This window comes from Opisthorchis viverrini (genome assembly GCF_000715545.1).
Source record: "Opisthorchis viverrini unplaced genomic scaffold opera_v5_497, whole genome shotgun sequence".
Taxonomy (NCBI): Eukaryota; Metazoa; Platyhelminthes; class Trematoda; order Opisthorchiida; family Opisthorchiidae; genus Opisthorchis; species Opisthorchis viverrini.
The window spans coordinates 123,704-146,520 of record NW_008752160.1 but is presented as its reverse complement, the minus strand read 5'-3'; the positions used below and the strand labels follow the sequence as shown (position 1 = coordinate 146,520).

Below are 22,817 nucleotides of genomic sequence, written 5' to 3'. Positions count from 1 at the left end.
GCTTGCGAAGGATCGCCGAGAGGATGAGGATAGAGGGAGTCGAATTCAGACAGTTATTTTTAACGCTCCCTTTTAACAGTGACTTTATGGCTGAAAAGTTAAACACAACCCCCTCTACAAATGTCAAATTTGTCGGCGCTATAAAAAATTCGCCGTCTGTTCTCGACTCCATTCTTCGTCTGCAAAATGAGAACAAACTGCCATTGCCGACACCCATGGTTATTTATCTGTTCAATTGTGAACGTGTTGCCACTTACATAGGTGGTACGGCCGGACTATGCAAACCAGAAAACACTGGCCTAAGTGGCTTACCACAGTCAGCTACGGTTGCATTCAAAGCTCTATTGTAGCCCACCTGGTTTACCCGAGTGCTGCAATCGTGGGCCTCTAAGGAGTTCTCAGCAACCTTATGAGTAGTGTGTTCCGTCGGGAAAATATCTCGTGATATCTTACCCGCTGAAACATGAGGCGGCCTTGATGCAACGCATTCGATGGAGGGTCATCAGCTAGCATTCACTTGGTCCTCCCGTTAGGACCAGCTTAACTTGTAAATGAGTGTATTTCGCAAAAGCGGTACATGTATGTTCGGTGGCCAAATCGGGTCCTTAATGTTTCTTTATAAGACAGAGTAACCCCATAGATGCCAAAATGAAATATATTTGTCAATATTCTTTCGGAAATTCAGCTGACTCCTGTTTTTATGATGAGGATGTATCAAATACCTTGGGCTAATTCAGCTTGCTCCATTTGGAACGACAACGATTTTATGAACCAAGCACAGTTCGAAGTCCAAGGTTACTTCCTCGATTCAGCTGTTTTTGTCACTACTTCCAAAGCTTCATGATGTCACCGACGAGGTCTGTAAATTCACTCTGATTGTAACCTTGAGAGAATGAGTAATCGCGTTCTGCTCTCTGTGTACGAGTAGAGGAACTGCCCTAAATATTTCATCTCTGAAAGCGAAGCAACATGGGACCGATACTCACCGTGACCGTTTCGTCAGTTAAACCTGTTATACACAAAACCATATCGGTCGAACGACGTGAAGCTGTCCAAAAAGTCCATGTTTATCCCTAATTGGGGAAAACATCCTGTACAAAACGTTTTGGATGTATATTCACAGAATCTCATCTAAATTTTGCACCTTGATTCCTCCTTCATGTGACAAGCTCAACCTGTATTTACCCAACTTAAAGGCATATTTTTCCCTCTTCTTTAATTTACCTTACAGGAAGGCGCGTTGATCCGCTTCATCCAGTCCCTCTGTACAACCCCATCCCGCTCGTAATCAAATACTGCAGACAATTTAGTATGAATTTTATTTGCGTTGCACTGAACATTGAAGGGTGAAGACCTTGGGCTGCAGGGTCGATGTTGCGTTTTGTTAGTCTTGGTAATGATACAAGCAAGTCAGTAATGACCAGATGGCTTTGCTGTGCGACTCTCAAGCTCGAGCATCTGAAAAAGTAATTTGGCAGGTGCAAGTTCGTCCAAGTGGTCCTTTAGTACCAAATGCTACAATATGGCAAAATGGAGTAATACCTTGTCAAACTACGTATCAATATTTGAGTGCTTTGGACCCTTGAAGAGCTGTCCACAGTTGTCTGTCGTTTCAAGAGCTTTCGTTCCAATATAACTGCTTTCCGGGGCTCCGAAACCGTCCTCTCAATTGATGGGCCCCCAGAGATGAACGATTTGGTGAAGGGTCAACTACTCATGTTCCCAGGTAGAGACTTCCGGAAGTACCGTCGAATCTGATTTGACAAGGCCAGAATTTACTTATAAGTCTGAGACGCCTGCTACTAGTAGCGCTCCGTATGGAATTTTTTAGGGTAAGGACTTCTTGCGATAAGGTCCCACTCATTCCACTCCTTCCTCCAATGGATGCATGGCGTTAAGTATTAGTATTTACCCCTGGTGTGGTGTCCACGAGGATCATGGTTATGTCGAGATAAAAAATAAAACTGTTCCGCTGGGGCACGATAAGTATGTGCGTAATAATGATAACAGTAGGCTATTCTGCTCCATTCAAACTACGAATAGGAATGAATAACGCTAAAAAGAAAGGTTTCTGCGCCAAAACACTTACTCGCTTTACATATTTCGGATTTTCCGTCAATTCGTCCGAAATGTTCATCAAATACTTTTCCAGCGCCACACACTCTTCAATCTGAAAGGGAATTTTTAATACATGAAATATACGAATACAAATGGCCGGTACTCATGTATGGATCACAGTAGAGCATATTGGTCGTTGAATATTCATCAGAATAAACCCAGCATCGCAATTAGTTGCTGGATGGCAGCCACGCATCTGGTAGAGGTACGAAGCCTGAGGTAACGCCAGATAAGACGAACCTTCACAAGAGTAGTCTATGTATCAGGACAACAAACAACAATCGTTCAGCTGTAGCACCCTTTCGGTGCCCAACTGCCATGCTACCCGAAGGAAGCACGAGGTCTGGGATACTGTTAGGTTGCCCAAGCCAAGACGGGAAGTCGAGAGGCAGAGGTCGGATTCGAACCACGGATCTTTCGGTCAGTAAATTCGCGCTCTAACCACTTGGGCCATCTCGCCCTAGGATAACCACCCATACCCAATAAGATTAAATTGAAATCAATTATATTTCGAGTGCGTTTGTGGAGTACCGGTAACGTGCTTCCAGGAGTTCATGTCGGTGAAACGAATTCGGAGAAGCCATGCGAATTCGACCGTATTACGGAGGTAGTTCTGTAACGGCCGATGAAGTCCGTCCCCAGCCAGTATTATGCATGATTATCTTGTGTATTTGCGTAAGACAGCTGTGGGTATGCATGTTCGGCCCTCTAAGATAGAGCCGAAAACAAGAAATGTTCTGGGAATTGTGCGGTTTGTACGTCGGGCTACTCGTCTCCAAATATCCATGATCTGTCCGCTTCCTCCTCGCTTTAAAAAACGGACGGAAATGTATCCAGTGCAAGTGATAATCGCACTGCACAGTATGAACCCATCGTGGACGTTGAATTCGGGTGCAAGAAACTGGAACAGTTGCTGTTTGAGATAAAAATGTGCAAAGCAAAGTCAATTACACAACTCTTGTATAAAAAAGGAGCTCGGCTTGCTTATGTGACCATTTTCTAAGGGAAAATTCTCTCCGGATATCATTAACACTGAAGTTTCCTGCTTCTGGCATTATGAACCAAACTAACTCACTCGAGCTCCCTAGCATATTTTACTACTGTTCTGAAGTTTACGGCAAGGATAAAGGTTTACACCTTCCCTCAAACCCGTTATGTTCATGCGAGATTCCAGGCTTTCAAAGAACCCAGGCGTGGTGGGTTGTCATCAGACGGAAAATCCAAAACTGTGTACTACCTTACATGGTACTATTATTCAGTGGCAACCTTCGGTGCTCTCACACGTGTAAGTATTAGTTAGTTGCCCGAGAAATCGAGTTCTATTCGGGCGGCTGAGGTACAGCAGCTCAAAGTTAGTTAATTTTCCAACTATTCTGTTACTCTTTTGCCCGACTTAGTTGTTACCTGACAGCCAATGTCAACTGCGCCAGCTGATGTCCTTCACAAATAAGTAAAATATCAGAATTACTGACTCACGCTCCGTTATCGTCAATTGGTGGGCGGTGCCTGATGAGTGATAGTTTGTTATCTATGGCTTCACCTGCTAACAAACCTCTCGACAATAAAAGCAAGTCATGTTACGAAACTAGGGAAACCAGCAGAAAAGTGTCACCAACTATGGAAACCACGGCTGGGAGACGACTTGCTCATTACAAGGATTCGTGTTACCTTCCGGGATGGTTAATCACGACTGGCTTTCTGCATCAGGAGATGCATTTACACTCTTTGAAGAAAAAACTTTACAAGGGAAGGGGAAACGCCCATATCCGTCCGCTTTGCTTTGTGTTGGTCGCATCCTGAATCAAAGTAAATCAAAGTACCAAGTATCCTCGAATCACTGACAAATCACGTATGAACGTATGTATCTCGGTCTGGAGATCATTTCAATTTTCGGAATGGTGATCTGTAGAGTTCACTTCTTGTCCATAATGTGTGCACCGTCGACCGACTGACGCAATTTCCCCTATGTGATGTTGCTCGTTGGTTCAAAATGTTGGATATTCCTAGAGCGCATCGATTTTTATGTTGCCAACTGGAGCTTTTTACCTACCTTTAACACTATAACGTACATGGAAAGCAAGTTTGTTGTGACAACTGAATTCAGACTTGATAACATTACCCATGGAAGTTGTCAAACTGGTAACCGCAGACCGAAATAGGCGATAGCTGGGAAAATTCGTCTTAGAACCGACGAAAGATAGTGATAACGAGAAAAAAAGCAAGACGATATGGTCATTTGACTCATTTGTTCCGTCTCACTGTAAGCGGTTCTTAACTCTTATCGCCGTTTTTCCGAGCAAACAGAGCAGCCTTGTGAATGTCGTTCCCACTACTATAAGGCTCCAAAGTACGATTTCATTTCTGAACAGCTCGTCGTGCCGTAAGAAGTAAGATTTCGACATCACACACTCAAAGTGCAAAATATAAACGAGAAGACTATAAATCACGGCCGCAATAATGTTAATCGTTCTTCATCAGATGACTCATCACTATGTCACGATTTGGTTGTTGCTTGACCGGTATCCTAACCCGAAAACCTGAGTGGAAGACCGTCGATAATAATAATCGTTCGGCTGTAACACCCAGTGTCTAGATGCCATGCCATCTGAAGGAAGCTCGAGGGCTGAGATACTTTCAGGTTGCCTATGCCTAGACAGGAGCAGTCGAGATGCAGATGTTGGATTCGAACCACGGACCTTCCGGTCAGTAAACTCGCATTTTAACCACTGAGCCATCTTGAGCTCAATGGAGGACCGTACAAGGCCAGGATCAGTGATACCTCTCGAATGGCAGCGCGAGTTACACCTCTTCAACTGCTGGAAAACAACCACGCCAAATGAAGATGGCGCACTTGTGAAGAGAGGTGTACCGTGACCGCCAACCAATTATGAAACAGACTAAAACTGGTTGAGATCGGAGAAAACTAAACAACCGAATATAGCGAAGCTCGAGGTGCTAGGCATGGTTGTCGTGGTTCTAGTCATAGAAGAGGTTAGGTCGGTTCATTGCGATTTACAGGGGACCAGAAAATGTGCTTACTTTTTTCTGCAATGTCATGAACATCTCCATCGAATTGTAACGTTCGGGATCATCCTGGAAGTACACAGTTCCATTGCGTTGATCAATCCTGGCGAATATTGCCTTAGATTCGATCTGCAATAAGAAAAAGTTAGCTGGCTTTGTGCTGTAGATAGCGTATGACAAGCGCTTGACCTGAATCGGATAATAACCAGAGGTCCCAGTTCGAATTACATTGCGAAATCTTCGATAACGCGATCAATAACTCGAATTCGGAAGCCAACTAACGATGTGCGCATGAACTGGCAAAAACAAGTGACCAAACCGCTTGTAATTCAGGTACCGCGGGAGCAGGGTAAATGAAACTACTCTCCCTGAAGATAAAACATAGAAATAGAACGTCTTTTTGCGCTCTTTACAGGGACAGGGTTTAACAAAAAGCAGTCTGAATCGATCAGGTTATTACCACTATGGCTTCTAGTGGAGCCACTATGTTTCACGAGCAGTTTAAGTGCATAGGAGTTAAAATTCACGTAGGCCTGATCCGTATCAGGTGGAGTGTTGAGTAGTTTTGATGTGGATAATGCATGGTTTTATATATTCAATACTTCTCTCATCCTTGGATTCAAAACTATATACTGGCGTGGAACAAGCTCCAAAGGAAACCGACCGGATGCATTTGAAGTGATGGAAGTTGTGATGGCTCCATTAAAGCTAAGCTATTACAGTAAAGACCGTGTTTCACATGAAATAATTCGCTAAACCTCAATTTCAGTCATCGTCGTAGCAATCATTCTGAACAATTTGACAACGAAGCCCTGGTTGTCACGGGTTTCTCGAATGATCCCAGCATACAGACCATTCAAATCGAAAGATTTCCCCTGAGGTGAGCTTGTGCAATTGAGCTATCGTTAGAGCCAATACCCCAATGAAACTGAAAAACATTCAATTCACGAACGACAGGTGATTGTGGACCCTAAGTGGTGTGCAATTGATGAACATCTATAAGGACGAAACTGTGCTGATGATCATTCAAAAAAACCGAATTCTTACTTCATGCATTCCGTTTATGAAGCTGACAAGAAGTGTCTAACGTAACGCAGCAAAATTTACAGGAACGGGAACATTCACTTTTTTGCTGTGAATATAACTCTGTGAGACGAAGGCTTTGAGATACCGAAGGCTGTTGCGTCAGCTAGACGGATATTTCTCGTTCGAGACTTCCTGACTTCTGGGGTGGTTTCGTCACTGAATGAAATTTTTCAATTGACAAAAGCACTATCTTCTGGGAACTGCTGGCGATCATTTGAGGTGGAAATTCAAAAAAATATATACGCTGTAACGTAACACCCTTCCGGTGTCTAGCTGCCATGCAACCCGAAGGAAGCACTAGGGCTGGGATACTGCCAGGTTGCCTAAGCCTTGATAGGCAGAAGTCGGGTTCGAACCACGGGCCTTCCAGTCAGTAAATTCGTGCTCTAACCACTTGGACCATCTCGCCTCTCCTGATTATCCATTGTTTGAAGGATCTGCGAGCGCCATCACAGTTGCTTGTTGCTGGTATGGCCTTTCTAGCCGCAATAAGATCTACTGATCTCGAGATCTCCACTGTTCATTTAGTTGAGTCGGAGGCTTCGACAGACATTTCGGGAAGCCGAGAGCATAGCTTCAGCATGACTGGGTGTTTCCAGTAGCTAGCTAGCTAGGCCAGCTCGATAACCACCACCTACTAAAACTAGTCGAAATTGATTAGTGGAGTTGCTCTGTTTTAGCACACTTAATGCTGATTGGAAGCGAAGCGATAACCGGGCTCGCACAATGGCATGATCAGAGTCAAGCTGCGTGGCCCAGAAGAAACGACACTGCTTAATTGAGGCTTTACATCGGTAACTGATGTCCACATGGTCCAATTGTCCACAGATGTATTGCGGTTGGTGGCCTCCAGCTTTAGGTTGGGCGTATTGCTTGCAAGGTCGAAATACGCGCAGTCGTGTTATACACATAATACGGATGAAACTATTGTGGTGAGAGGACTGAAGCTGGATTAGAGAAGTTTAGATTAATGGCTGCGAAGCGATCGAGAATAGGGTCACAGTTTCAGACCAACCTTTACAGTACGCTGAATCACAAACGGCAGAGGTCTTGCGCCTCACAGATAAGGAGAAACCACCAAAAAATCTACAAAAGACAAAAGGGAACTTACCATTTCCAGAAGATATTTTTCCGCTTCTTGTGCATTTGCCAGCTTTACGCGACTTGCCACATCGGCCAGTGACATAGTCATAAAGGTCTATATTGTGCAAAAGAATGAATGCAAAGTAATCGGTTGTTCAGAGCCTCCAGTGGTATGAATGGTAGTTGGATAAAAACCCACCAGTGGTACGAATGCACTGGCGAAAACTGAAGATAAAATCAATGGCTTAGTCATAGGCGACGGATACTCTACTTTCAACAGATGCCGGTCTATATGCAACACTCGTTGCTATGAACGTGCCGACGCATTCCGATGCCAGCAACGCGCCTGAGGCACTATTTATTTATATTTACATTTATTATTATTATTTTTAGCGGAGGTCATGACAGGCAATCACTTACTGTGGCCTTGAACAGGTGGTCCTTGAGACCCCGTACGCCAAATGGCAAACGTGATTTCGGCCTTCAGAATTGGCGCACTGATTTCATCCGTTAGACTCAACAAAAATTATAGTAGGAAGCAGTGCCCTACCACCGTCTGTTTTGCGTGAGTTCTGTTGGTGCTGCTACAGAGAACGGGGCGTGTTACCCAAGAATGAATGAGACAGTTCCTGCCTGGACGATGTCCCGTCGGATAATGAGGACTGGGTTTCTCAGTTTACGCCCATATTATACTCCGTTAATAACTAAAACGAAATTCAGCCGTCCGCTCCGTTAACTAGCTACCGGCGTCTTTTTCATCCTTAGCACCGATGCTGTTTTCGGCCGATCACATCACTATCAGCTATCAATCACATGTTGTTTAGGGTTGTCTTCATACTGGTAACTGGTAACGAGTTCGGTCATGTATTACTGATATCAAGAATGTCTTTGCACCTTGACGGATACATAAAATCGACTACTACCGATGTAACGGTGATACTACTGATGGGAAGGCACGCGAGTAGTATGTGTTGTTCGTGGAATTTCGGTTTGTCTTTTGAAAAGGAGAGCTCTGTTGCTGAAATCGTGGAGTCACTTTGTAACATTTGCTTGGGTTTGAGTGAGGAATGATTGGAGTCAATGAATCTCCAGGAAAGTTCAAGAAGACGCGTTCAGGAGAAGATGGATGTCCAGTTTTTGTAAATAAGATACAAATGAGAGTTTTGCTTCCCTGTCCAATGGTCTGTAACCGGTCAGTTGACATTTCCCAATAAATAGCTCCGCAGCGAAGGCCTTCTTTCTTTCACCGATAGGTCGAAACTTACGAAATGTCCCAGCCCTGCGGTGAGTCATACCTACCTATCTGGCCTAACCACATTCCATTCGTGTTGCGGAATGTAGCAACAGTCTTTATGTGATAAGCGTTTAGGGTGATAGTCAAAAAGCCAATTTAGATTACTGCCTGCCAGATAGGGGGCGCAAATCATAAGGAGACCTCAAAGCTGTTCTTATAGGGTTATGAATATTCGGTTTGTTTGGAAGAAGGGAGTTGCATTAGAAAACACATGCCAGAAAAATCGATCCTCCGTTAACTGGGAAGGTAGTGTTAAGGTATCCAGATAAAATTCATATTTCGTCCTTAAGGTGAGTAGATAAGAGCCTTATGATTGAAAAGCAAAACAAAACTTACGTGTTATAAACAAGCTTACAGGCAAACCAATAGTTAATCAAAAATGAACCTACTTTGGTCAGACTGTGGATTCGAAATTTCACGTAACTTTTCGCCACTTGCTTCACCAATCCATAATTGTGATCCTGGAGGGAAGCATAGAAGTAATTAGTCACGGAGCGCTAAACTGGCCAGCAAACTTGAGTTAGCGGCAGATTGCAGCTGTCCGTGGTTTGAGCTTAACCTTTATATTTTGAGGTCTCCACCTGGGTGACCCTCCTCACATGCACCCACCACTGACAGTAGGTTCCTCACAGGATCGCTTTAAATCACCTTTCGCTTCAACAAATGCACATCCATCAGTTACAACATTCCAATACATATCTATATCCATCCCCAAGCCGCAATGCTCAGTCCGTTGGCAGTGTTAAATGTCCTTACTCAGAAGCAAATGGGAAAACGGGCTGCTTTTGCTCATAGACTGCACTCAACTTGCAGTACTGCCTGTTGTGTATTCAAAATATGAGCCCAAGAAGTAATCGTTTAACAAAATTGTCAGTTTCTCTCCGCTCACCGTCAGAAGGAACCCGAAGAGGTGAAGTTAATGAGTACAAAATCTGCTGGACAAGATACCTGTCAGAAATCGCCTCCACGCTGTATGTTTGACAATAATAGTGAACACATTCCATGAACGAGGTATTCACTGTCTCTTACTCTATAGGTAGTTTCCAGAAAAATTGGTGAGGCCTGATTTCATTCACCCCTCAGATAAAAGATTAGTCCGAAATTGTCATCAGCTAACAAAACACGCGCGTGAACTCCGTCCACATATTTATTCGATTTCTCGATTCTCAGCACTGCGGCTACAAATAACGCGCCAGTTTCGCTTATGTGCTGTGAATTCACATGCCTCGAACGTTAGAATCATCCTTCGGAAAAAGTAAGTGGACAAACGGGAGATTCATTTAACAAACTTTTCTAAAACACCTCCCAGTCACTTCTAAGGTTTTTCCATATTAGAATCATTTGTTTCAGAGACTGTTAACTGACAAATCCCCAGAGGTCAGTACACAAAAGACTGCTATCTTCACCATACCATTAGCCAAACTTGGCAAGAAATATGGCGTTCCTTAAAGTTTGGAAACGAAGCACTGTTGATCCCCAGCACTACTCTAATTTATACAATACCTTCAGCCACCCGGTGAAACTGGGTGAACCCATCGAAGTAAATGCTTGGTGGGCCAAACAAGCCAAGAAAAAGTAAGAAAGGAGTGCCAGAAATTAGGAAGATGGTTTCACCTGACACCGATAAAAGACCCCAAGAGAGCACCGGTACGTGAACCCGTCCAGGAGCGCCAAAATAAAGAAGGAGACGTACACTGATGAGCAGAATATTTCTAATAGCAACTCAACAAGCCACCTAATACCACCTATTTTAATCAGACTGAGAATCAACAGTGGGGACCCGTACAGTGAAAGATGGTCTCTCATTACAGTCTTTGATCCCAACACTCTCCTCCCCTTCTCTTTAAGGAAGCTTCTAGCCAGTTAAACGAAACAAGTCGGTGGCTATGACCGTATTTAACAAGCACGCCCGTATTGAATACGATAATCACTCCCAGTATAACAGTAATTATAAAGTCACTTCTCCGTTGCCTTGCGCTGTGTCTCAAGGTGTCTACCCTAGAACAGTAGCTCTCACGCCATCGGTTTTGCGGCAGCGGAGTGCATACAGCATCTCCCTGTCTTTGAGTGTTAGACTGTTGGTTCTCCTAAGTGCCCTTACTAAACAAGATATGTCCTAAAAGCTCTAGGACGTGGTATACCCTTATTGGTGTAACCAGGGCTGTGTATGGGGGATTCTGAAAAAATCTTCCAAAAACTGATCCGGTGACCAAGTCCAATTCAGTTGTACCCATTCCACTTTACCAATGATGCCCCAATGATGTAAGCGACATATCCCGAAACCTTTGAGGTTCATACCCTTGCCAAAACTTCTGATTTTCGAACGAGGAAAAGTGAACGCGTGCCCATAGGAGCGGTCAGTCATTCTAACATGGTATTTGTTTCTTACTAATAAGGTACTGATAGTTCGACCAAAAACCACAGATTGTGTAACCCTTTGCCTGCATTATTTTAGACAACGGCATTACACATGAATTGGATACAAGTCATATTTCAGATCACATTTCATTCCACTTTTTACACCTAGAAAACCTCATATGTGGATCACTTCAGGCTTCCACAAATCGACGATACCCAGTTTCCTGAAGTCAGCATCACCAAGCTCGTTAGGGTATGTATCAAAGATCGAATTCAGAAGTCAGTCTGACTTTATTATGATAGTTATTGGACGCATTTACAATAGTAAGATCGGAAAACTTACCGCGACAAATGTGTTACGATGGGTCTCAATCACCGTTTCGAGAGCCTCTGGATTAGGATCCTGAAAGGCCGTGGCCAACGCCATGTACGGTTGACAGTAGCGCTGGGAACAATAAAAAGCACATCACATGTAGGGACAACAACAAGAGTTACGGTTGACATAACAAACACAAACAAATCACTATAAGTTAAGTTGGCGTTCATGGGAGATTCAACCGAAATTCAACTGAACATCTCGCTCATATCAAGGAAAACACCTCGATATCTACAGTATAGAAATACGAGACAGAGCATTCAGTTGAAAAGTATGGTCAACAAGAGCTACAGCAAGTGACTTACATTCAATCTGGTGTTCAAATAGAACATGCGACCGACGGAAATTAGGGGAGTATGCCTAGCTGATGAGCATCAGGAAGAGCGAAACCGGTAGTGAGCTGTCCAAGAGCTTTCAGTAACATTGCGAGTAGTGCGCCCTATCAAGAAACTATACCCCAATATCTCAGATATCAAATTCAACTAAAAAGTTATATGGTTGGAAGGCAGTGAAACATCAGCGTTCTCCTTTGGTGTTGTCGTCAGTGAGGAGGACGACGACCAACTAAAGCATGAGGCGGTCTTTGTGACTTTGCTAATGCGTGCATCTGACACAGTAAAATCAAGGCTTATGCAGCTGCCAACCGATCAACCGTTTCAGGCGGTTCACTTCGAAGGCACAAAGAGACACAAGGAAAAGCATGGAACAAGGCTTGGACCTTCGAAGGTACAAAGCAGCCTGAAACAAGAGACCACTTCAAATATTCTACTTAGAGTAGAGTGAGTCAGAGTGTGTCGGATAACAAAACGATTTCGCGCGCATAATCCCAGTCCACCAATTTCTAGCAAAGTGACGTTTCGATTCCTAGATATCCTTGGAGTGTGCATCACACATATATCACTGAAAAAGGTGAACGAAAATATTGATAGAGGGCAACCTTGGCGAACTTCACCAGTGTGAAAACTTTTGAACAGTCCATTATGAAACCTAACACGAAACGTGTAAAAACTAAGGGCACGAAGCAGACTCACAAGCTTCGAGAGCATTGCTTTTCGTCCGAATACACTAAAACGTGATACACTATTTACAGAGCCAAAGGCCTCGTGACGTCGAAGAAAATTACAACAGCTGGTCGGTGGTGCACTGTTCAAGCAATCGATGTAATATGAAGATGCAGCCGATGCACCGCATTCTACCAAGTCGAAATCCTGTTTGCTGTTCGCATCATGAGGTTAGACGCTATGGTGTGATTTAAGATTCAAATGATGGTCAATGTCCCCAAAAAAGGGATATTCGTACAGCGTCGCATTGTGAGCTCCGGTGAGCTTCTTTAGACTTGGGAACATGAAGCTTTTCTACTGCTAAATGGTGTGCTCGTTCTCCAAGCTTACCGGGGGGATTTTTTCATGAAAATCTACACAGCGTGATTTCAATCAACATCTATATTCCATAATTCTGCAGTGCATAAGTGAAATTCGTCCTGACAGGTGACGGCGATGTTTCTTATTGGGTCCCGTGGGGACTTCAAGTAATACACACTTTGGTAATCAACACAAAGATGCGAAATACGTTCCTCAGTGTTATTAAATATACCACCAAGATGTGCCTGTGATTAAGTCATGCGTCTTGTTTGTGATCGAAGTCTCTAACTATTATAACTATGTGTGAACTCCCCGAGATGGGCTGCGCTGGATGGGGACCCCGAAACGGGCGACATCAATGCTAGAGACAATTATCAGACATGACCCAGTAGCGCCCTCAATGGCGCTCGTGCATCCAAGCTACTGCCTTCAATGCATTGCTCCTTTTCCAACCCCAACCCCACTTGACAGCCCACTGACAGTGCTGGATTTATGCACCAATTTACCAGCTCGCGCGTGCAATGCGCAGCTACCTACCCCCCCCAATCATCGGTGAACGAAACTGCGGCAGCTACAACCACTGTACGACGAGTACGGGGTTCTTACAGCTGACAATGATGATGATGATCTCGACCAAAAAAGTTTTTCGTCGAATTCGATGCAGAAATGGATACTATTAATAAACAGTGACTGATATTTTACGACACTGTCACTTCCTTCGACAGGCGCAGTCGGATAGCATGAATTTGCGAACTTCATCAGCATGGGCGCAGCAGCTGAATTTCATAGTCGGTGTTGTCGGTGTTGTACTCAAACCCACAGAGAACAACTACAACATTCAGCCAAAGCTTTCGGCTAGAAAGCTGGTTACAAGGTTCGAGTTGGTTGACGTAACACTAACGGCATAAGGTAATTTTTCAAGGAACAAGATGTCATACATGTTCCAGTCTGGAGGACTTGGAAGCTGTTTAAGGTATCCACCCACTGAACAATCTGATGCAAAAAACGCTGTAGATGCCATGATGGTATGGCTGAGTAGGTTGCCGAGGTCCGCAAACGGTCGCACAATAATAAGGTCCTTGTGCGGTACATTCGGTTGAAGACCATCATACACAACATATTCAGCTGGATGAGTCTCCCGTCAAAACCAAATGGATGTGCGAATGAGCGCATTTCATCAAACGCGGGGGGTTGCACCTGAAGAAAGTCTGATGGACCCCAAGGAGAGCGAAACCCGTCGTGGGTTGCCGAACAGTTTCCGGTAGCCCAATGAGTGGTATGTTCCGTCGAGAAAATGCACTGCGACCTATCGAACATCGTACCAACTGAAACAAGGGGCAGTCTTGTGCAAAACACTCAGTTAGAAAACATGACAAACACGATTTAAATGCACTCAGTTGAGTCTCCCGTCAAGAGAGAATTAGTGCGCAAACAAGTGCATTTCACCGATGACAAGGTCCAGTTTACCCGTGACGGATCCCGCTGTTCTATTGGGCCGTGGCAACAACGCTTAGAAAAATTACAGCCACCAAAATTTATGTTGCAATTGTTATAAGATGTGTCAGCAGCAGCTAAAATCCTCTAGAAACCTGGTCCCCAGACAACCGTGTTGCAAACTAAGTGTTTTGCTGTTAGCTGTCGGAGAATGGACTTCGGGGATGCCTGATACACAATAAACATACACACAATTGTTCAACAGGTTGCTCGCCCTTTGAATGACCAAGTGTATTCAACAAGGCGATAAAAGACTTACCTTCCATGGTCTTGGTGATACAAACTGCGTTGGAACTTTCAAGACAGTTGTGAACTGTGGACAGGGAAAATCAAGAAGACAATGTGAAAAGTAGCCAAGTGACTAAACCTAAGCTAATTGGTGGGTAATGGACCTATCATGTGGAACAGTGGAGATGGATTTTACTTCGTTCGAAAGATTGTTTCAATGCATTTATTGTACTCGCTCTTAGCCCTAGCCAAAAGACAATACACAGTTCGCCGGTATTTGCACACTTCAAAAACCAGTTCGGAACACGTAACACCGCATGGAAATCGCTTAAACTATCTACGGCCGTAGTATAAACGTGCTGGATTAAACACTACAATCAATCTTCGCCTTCAGTAGCTGGTGGCAATAAGGTATACCTTAGTTCATGCCCGGTTTGTTGGAAGATGGAAACATAAATGACAGCTAGGTAGACCGGTCTTCAGGGTCTGGAAATAAAATTCGAAGTCCTTGGGGTCACCATAGGAGGTGAACGTGATGATAGAAGGCTAACAGAGTCGGCAGTCCTAGTGCCAATCTGTAGCAGAGAAAGTACTCGCGATAGAGTGGGGAGAAGAAGTGTAAAGGGATGTCAGTAGTAGCATGTTTTCGCTCACCTCGTTGTACACGTCAAGTAAAGTCACGCGTAACGCTTATTGTGACATGACAATGCTTGCAGCTGTAAAGTACAGTGCAGTCATGTTTATTTAAGCAATTACTAAAAGGTGGATCTGACGAAACCAGGTAAGCTGCAGTTGGTGACCTATGCTTTTCCGAAAGGTTGATTCGGCAACTCCGAAACAAGCGCGAAAACCCTGGTGGAGATGTGACCATCCGTCCAAAATCTATCCAACTCGTCCTATGCAACGGACAACAGAGTAATGATCGTCGCGGAATAGGCGAGTGCCTTTGTGATCTCTAGCTGAACCAGGCCTTTATCATTCGCTGACGAACGCGACCGACTTAGTTCCCTAGCCCACCAGCCGAAACGGTCGTAAACAGTTAATACGATGTTCCTAACGGACCAAGGGTCAAACACCGAAAGTTATGCTTTTTCGTCCACATAGGTCACATCCGTGATCGACGAAGCCGCCTGGACCACAATGTTGCAACAACGAACAACGGGACGCCGCAGCACAATCACGTTTGCATCCAATTGTCCTAGTTTTTCCGAATACATCGGACCCGTGCAATGCTTTGGAGACGTACAGTTTTCAAAGATCTGAAAGCAGTGGCCACGTCTAGGATCAACGAAGAAGGACAGATAGAACCTCAGCATTTCGGTCAAACAGATGTCACACCGACGTTACAAATGCTGTAAGTTGCCAAACACTGCCCTGCTCTTCTTAATTTGAAAAATAGTTTTATCCTTCGCCTGAACGCCGGAATTTATGCAGATAGATGACCTTGTCTACTATATAGCTCCTTCTGCAAGTATGAAGTCCAACTTTTAACCTACTCACTCTTTCAGTAACACCTTACTTTCCAGGTGTAAAGCTCAAGCCGAACTATGCAGCAGAATTACTCAGGTTGTCTAAAATCGTTTGCACTGAAAAGGTCCCTGATTTCAGATGAGTGATACTGCCAGTGGACTAAAAGTTTGTGAACAAGTGATCCGGAAGCATCTCAACCCTCGAAATGTTAGGGACAGGTGAAGAGCATCTCGATTATCAAAAAGAAGAACGAGAGGGGACTTTGTTGGCACCAGTGGATGTGATGAAATAGGGAAGAATTCGCCGTAGATCCGTATGCGTTCATGGGGGAATCATTTGGACCATTTTAAGAGGCAAGGATTCAGAACATCACACTGCATAGCACAAATCCACGCTACTCGTAGAATTCTAGAGGAATTTGTCTGTAATAAAATTCGCACCCATTAAAAACCCTTTCCTTTGTGAACAAATGAATCAAAATATATGTACAGTGCACTATCCGCGCTATCAGAACAAGGTTTCATCAAGGCTTGGATTGGCTAATACGTCCCAATCGCTTGCCGTGACGTTACACTGAAGGCGAATTGTAAGTTAACTATTTTCCGTCCGGGGCACGGGAAGATTGCACCAAAACAAGTGTAGTAAGCAGCTTGGTCAAGCGTTTCAGAACGGATTTTGTATCTTAATCGTGCAGTGTGCCAGCCTAACGCTGGGTATGTGCGATACCAAACCACATCAGGGCTTGTGTGGCACTAAAAGTGAGCGACAGGTCCAGTCATCTTGCCAGGGAAATCTCTTTCAATAACGGTAGTCCCAAAGAGAATGCGGTGAGTTTTGAAGGCCGATTTACTTTTATTCTGCGCAGACACGATGACACTATGGGGTCAAACGGTTAGAGGGTGAATTTACTGACCGTGATTCGAACCCGACCTCTGCCTCTCGACTTCCTCTGTCTAGGCTTGAGCAACCTGACAGTATCCCAGCCTTCGTGCTTCCTTCGGGTGGTATGACAGCTGGGCACCGAAAGGGCGCTACAGCTGAACGATAGACACGATGATATTGGTTTGTGCGTAAATGGTACGGTTGACATTAACGCAGTGCATCTCGCAGCACATTTAGCTCCGAAACACGGTTATTATGTGCTGAAAACAAAATAAGACCGCATACCTTTGACTATCAGTGCCTATGAAACATTGTACACGTAGCATAGGGGCGCCTAATTAGCAGAACTGAAGTGCGACGAAGTTACCGACATGTACTCGTCGACTTGAAGATGTGACAAGCGGTGGACTAGCTACGATGCCGCAGGTAGTCAGTGGGTTTGTCACATCTGGTTTACTGAAGTCTGCTCCGAATGATGCAAGATGCATAAAGCACGACCTAGAGACGAACCTCGGCAAGCTTCAAAACGAGTCTCGATCGTGTTAACGCAAACCATCTGCGTCTCAGAAACCCACCTCATAAACTGCTGGATACTCTGACTGACATATCGAGGTCTCGTCTCTAATGACACTGTTTTATTCAATAACTTACCCTAACCATTAAAACACCACCAGTATTTCGTTCATCTTTCGTTACCGAGGCCCAAATGCTGTGGAAGCCTGAAACAAAGTGCACTGCACACTGTTTGTGGTTTAAAAAATCGGAACAATTGAACTGGGCACCTTAAATACCAAGGCAGGTGGTAATGTTCTAACACTCTTTTCCAAATACAATGGACTCTTATGTGGAGACGATGAAGCTAGATACCTCCCACTTATCAGGGACAAATTGGAAGTTAAGCTGTTTGGGTCTTACCGGTTCTACAAGGCTTCCTTTCTATCACATTCCCATGTATTTTTTCCTCCTCTCCCGACCCCATTAACAAAGCTTTCCTTGAAAGTCCATCCGACGACCCCCTTCGACTTGCAACAGTGATAGCCAAAACATCTGGAGAGGTCAGTCAACGCCGACAGCCTTAGGCATTCCGAAATCAATCTTCAGGCCTCGAGGCCTGGCCCATCTGAATACGTTTACTGTCCATACACTGAAGCAAGAAAAACAAGCTTTCTTGCTCTCACACCGAACTCACTTAAGGTTGATGCGTACTTTGCATCACAGACGAGAATTCAAGAACAAAGCACAGTAACTGAGAAGTACCCAATCTCTCCAATTGCTTCCGGCTACGCACCTCTGTATTCCGAGTGTGCGCAGGCGTTGACATCGTCCCAACTGACTAAATCGAAGCATCCTCGTTTGACTGAATCCCATTGATAGTAGTCCCCGTATGGTTCCTCTAAAAAACGTAAAATAATCGCTCAGCTGTAACACCCTTTTGGTGCCTAGCTGCTATGCCATCCAAAGGAAGCACGAGGTCTGGGATACTGATAGGTTGCTCGAGCCTAAGAAGTCGAAATGCAGAGATCGGGTTCCAAACCACGGAACTTCCTGCCGGTAAAGTTACACTCTAACCACTGAACTACCACCTCCCCGTGAAGGAATTCAAGAAGTGGGAAACTGATCGTTGTTCCTCGTGATTCCTAATAATCGCAACCGATTGTAGTGCTGAGACTACTAAAGGAAAACTTCATGACGCCCTGCGTGCCTTGGTAATGTGAGATAAAAAGTGGGATATCGTTACCACTGCAGATCTGAATGCACAAGTGGCCAGGCGCATTTGAGACTCGGCTGCGTGGTCGACTTGGATTGTGTTCGGTGCGCACAGACAGTGAACGACGGTTTCAGCTATTCGCTGATATCGGACACTTTCGGGGCAGTATTAACTGCCGAAATAACTGAAATAATTTGACCGAATTGTCCCCTAACAGTGTGCCAGCAACGCACCCCAGATGAACACATCGCCACCCATTACCGATGGCTCAGATCAGAAACTGACTCCCGCTCGTTTTGGAAAACTTGTGCAGATTTTGACCATGTGCTTCCCAGAATCTGTTTCCTCGTCACCTTCCAGGGCCAGTTGAGGGGCAAACAACAGCTTAGAAACTCAGAGGATAGTAAATCCGTCTTCAAGACTCTTCCAAGGTGCTCCACTGTGAAATTTTAGTTTGTACATGAAGGAAGACACCACATCAGTCATCAACATCATCGTCATCGTTACCACCATTGTCATATTTATCGACAGCATATCAGTGTTCAGCACTGGGCACTATCACTGACTCCCTCAAGTTGATTGGAATGGTCTCATTTTCCAAAATGCAGGCAAACAGATCAGACGAGCACTGACTAAAGACATCACCCACTTCTTTGAACAATGCGGGTGGGAGGTCATCCAAACCAGACGTTTGGTGGCGCATATGCAGTCATGAACCTCCGAGGCCGTACGGGGTTCCAAGTTCACTGTCAAGCGTTCTAATCAAGCTGTAAAACCTAGATGAGCTGTGCCTGGTGGCCACAAAAACTGTTGCTCAAAGTATTCAGTCCAACGGTCGGGGCGTTATCCTTCATTCAGGATGGTCCATTTCGATTCTGGATGCTTTTGCCCACAGGTAGTTTTCATGGAGCGGTCGCACGGATAAACTAAAATAATCTTCGGGCATTCCCGGCTTTCTGGGCCTCTTCCATTTCATTAGCTTTTCAAGTCTACCGGAATTCACGGGAAGCGCACATGCTCACTTTCACTTGAAGTCTGATAATTCTCTGGGTCAATTGATTCTCGGGACCAGCGAAGATATTTCTCCAAGACCTAAGCAATACCACTATCCGGTCTGATATTCAGTGCTTGAGTGGGCCTGATAGCACTGTGCCACAGGCAAAGCTCCAGGCGCTAAGGAGGTGGCGATCTCCTCACAGCATGAATTCGCATCTGATTGCGCAACAGTTGGAAGACTCCGGAAGACGATTCCGGTAAATTCGTCTAACATTAAATTTTTGGGTCTTCTCCGTTGCTGAGCAATTGTCCGTACCTTAAACAGATCTGGGAAATGGAGGAAATGGTTCAGCACGAGCGTGGTCGGAATCCACAAATGTGTTCCAAAACGAGCGGCAGTCTATTATCGATCCGCGCCATCCATAACTGATGGTAATTTGATCAGTTGGAGTTCGTAGCCGCTAGTTGTTGGAGGACTGAACGTGGGCTGACTTCAGCCGTATCGAAAGTTAGCATTGCATAAAATCAGCCTGCGGTCCGTACACTGCTGAAGAAATCGTTCGCCGTTTCCGTAGGTACCGACTCCAATCCAGGTAGACCACCTAATTGGGTCTCAGATGCGTAAAGCCTGCCAGTTTATGCATTCAGATCTCCGGAAACCACAACGACATCTTGGCTTTTAGCTCGTCATAACAGGACATTCAGGGGGCCATAAAACTTGTTTCCGGTGGTATCAGAGCTGAAGACGGTTGGGGCGTGAGCAGACACGGCAAACAGAATACAATCAATTTATCACTCGTGAGACTACTTGACGGACTTTATCAGACAAACCGCACAAATGCGACAATCAAGGGGTATCCAGTCGTGCAAGGATCACTTCGGCAAGTGACTCAGGACGATACCAACCCCTGCACATCCCATCTCAAAAGCCTCTAGGTCGTAAGAGTGGCAGAGCCTGAAGTGAGTGAAGGGTGATGGGTTGGCTAGCACGGCCACTGTGCTTGCATTTCGAATTTTCGTTTCCGATACACAGCACAAATCGATGCCAAGTGTGTCCAGTGTGAGAGCAGGATAAGTTTGCTGTTCTGCTTGCTTCCGAATGCGGGCAGTGAAAGCAGCCAGACAGACTAGGCATCAATGCTTCAAGATTGATTTCAAGAGGACTGAGTATGTCGGCGCCGGACGACGTGCAGACGCCGCTTGCAAAACTGATGCAGGATGAAAGGAGTTATCAGTCCTAACTAACGGGCCTATAAGGAAAGAGTTATGAATGGGGTGGGGGAGAATGAACATAAAGTAAGTGAAAGGAGAGAAAGGGCGTCAGCAGTAGTCTGCTTTTGCTTACCCACCCTGCTGCATGCAGCAAGTAAGGCTACCAGGTTCCCTCAAACAGCGGAAGTCAAACGGAACCATGGAGCGACTTGAATCTCGGAGAAATTTCTCCGCCAGTCCCGAACATAATTCAGCTTGACGATTTAGCACACACCAAGTGAACCTGAGCGTGTGCTCCAATCGTCAGGCCTGGTGAACACAGAAGTCCAAGGAAATGGGAGAGGCGAAGAGTGCCACGAACACCCAAAGAGTATTTTGACTGACCCTTGCCACTGGTCTCTGGAACTCAGCTGTGAGCAAATCGAATAAGGATCAAACTGGTGTAACTACCTCATGGCAGCCTGTCGATAGTCAGTAGGATAGTTACATCATCGACAGCATAACATCAATGTTCAACACCGACGCCTCGGATAACTGAACTGCGCTAGAGCCAAATGCGGTGAACTTAGAAACCCCTACGGCCTTGTAGTTTTATGACTGCATATGTTCTTTGAAACGCCACCGAGTACCTGGTCCGAGTGACCTCCCACCTTGATTGTTCAAGGGCGGGGATGAAGTCCTCAGTCAGAGCTAGCTTGACTTATTTCCCTGCAAATGTGAAGGGAATGCTATCCCAAAAATGGGACGGATAAGTAATATTGCTTATTAGAAGTGGGGCTCGTAGTGAGTGTGACAATCACGAAGATAAACTTGATTCATTTAGTAACGAGACTCCTGGTGTCACTTGTCCTCCGTCATCCGATGATGGCTCGTGAAGTGTAGACTCCGGAGTAGAAAGCGGGATGTCTATGCTCTACAATCCTATTTGGTATCTTGATCGATAGGAGAATGAGATGAATGTCGGGAGGTCTTCGAAATCCTGGTGTTTAAATGACTGCTGACGAAAGCCTTGTCGGCCTGGAATGCGCAGACATCGTTCTCATCTCCGGAAAGGAGAAAAAGGTGTGGGTGTTTTTGGAAGAACTGAATAAAGTCACCCTTTGGCATTCACCTCACACCCACAAAGCGTAAGGTCATTCTCCTGAATATGCAGTCACCTAACATGGCAATTACAATCCAAGGAGAGGCACTCGAGGTTGTTCTATTTATTTACGAATTTCAAGGGGTGTGTGCATGAAGTTACGGTATTGGCTGTTTTGTTGTACCGATATAAGACCTCGCCCGTTTGGGCAGCAAAACTAGGGCATTTTTAGGTATCCTAAAGCCATTATCCCAAAAATCATAGCTCATGTAGGCTGCCGCCCACAAATCCGCAACCTTATAAACGGAAAGCGAGTGTTTAGCTGTGCAGCAGATACTTCAACCAAAGGATGTGTTCAACACCAAAAGCAGTAGTGTCTTGGTGTAGTGCGCATGCCCGATCATCGGTTGCCGAAGGGAGTGCTGTTTTCCGTGCCTAACTCAGAGTGGCGCAAGCAGAGTTGGGGTCGACTATGGGCCTGGTAGATGGGTATGAACGAGAATATGAAAAGTTCCATTGATGCCGGTGCGACTCGCTCTTCAGGATGCGGTCCACGTAATGCCTCTGTCTGGTTGGGAACGCTGAAAGATAGGGTTATTAATCGATATCGGTGGCTTTCATATTGTTAGCTTCTATTCAGATTGCCTGAATGTGTCTAGCGGTGTAGGCACCTCGAAATTAATGTGATAGGTTAGCGCTCAGTCCCTTCCCCATCCCATTTTATTCTTTTCTACACAATAAGGCTTTCAAATGAATTATGGCTGCACAGCAGCAGAGCACCTTGGTGTTGTGCTGTCGATGATGATGTAATAATAATCGTTCAGTTGTAGAACCCTTTCGGTGCCTAGCTGCCATGCCACCAAAGGAGGCACGAGGGCTGGGATACTGCCAGGTCGCCCAAGCCTAGACAGGGGAAGTCGAGCGATAGAGGTCAGGTTCGAACCACGGACCTTCCGGTCAGCTAATTCGCGCTCTAACCACATGAGCCATCTCGACCCCTGATGATGATGTCCCTAATAATAATAATAATAATAATAATAATAATA

General features: G+C 45.0%; 1 protein-coding gene across 1 annotated transcript in view; it reads right to left on the bottom strand.

Moving 5' to 3' along the window:
• Window positions 1-1,260: 1,260 nt before the first annotated feature.
• T265_11448 (hypothetical protein) overlaps window positions 1,261-22,817 on the bottom strand; it is a gene marked incomplete at both ends in the record, with an annotated part of 23,414 nt that continues 1,857 nt past the window's right edge. The window contains 7 exons of the mRNA XM_009178104.1: window positions 1,261-1,458; window positions 2,090-2,170; window positions 5,158-5,271; window positions 7,340-7,426; window positions 8,995-9,066; window positions 11,307-11,408; window positions 14,454-14,507. Coding sequence (XP_009176368.1) covers window positions 1,411-1,458; window positions 2,090-2,170; window positions 5,158-5,271; window positions 7,340-7,426; window positions 8,995-9,066; window positions 11,307-11,408; window positions 14,454-14,507 — 558 coding nt within the window. The remainder of the gene's footprint in view (window positions 1,459-2,089; window positions 2,171-5,157; window positions 5,272-7,339; window positions 7,427-8,994; window positions 9,067-11,306; window positions 11,409-14,453; window positions 14,508-22,817) is intronic.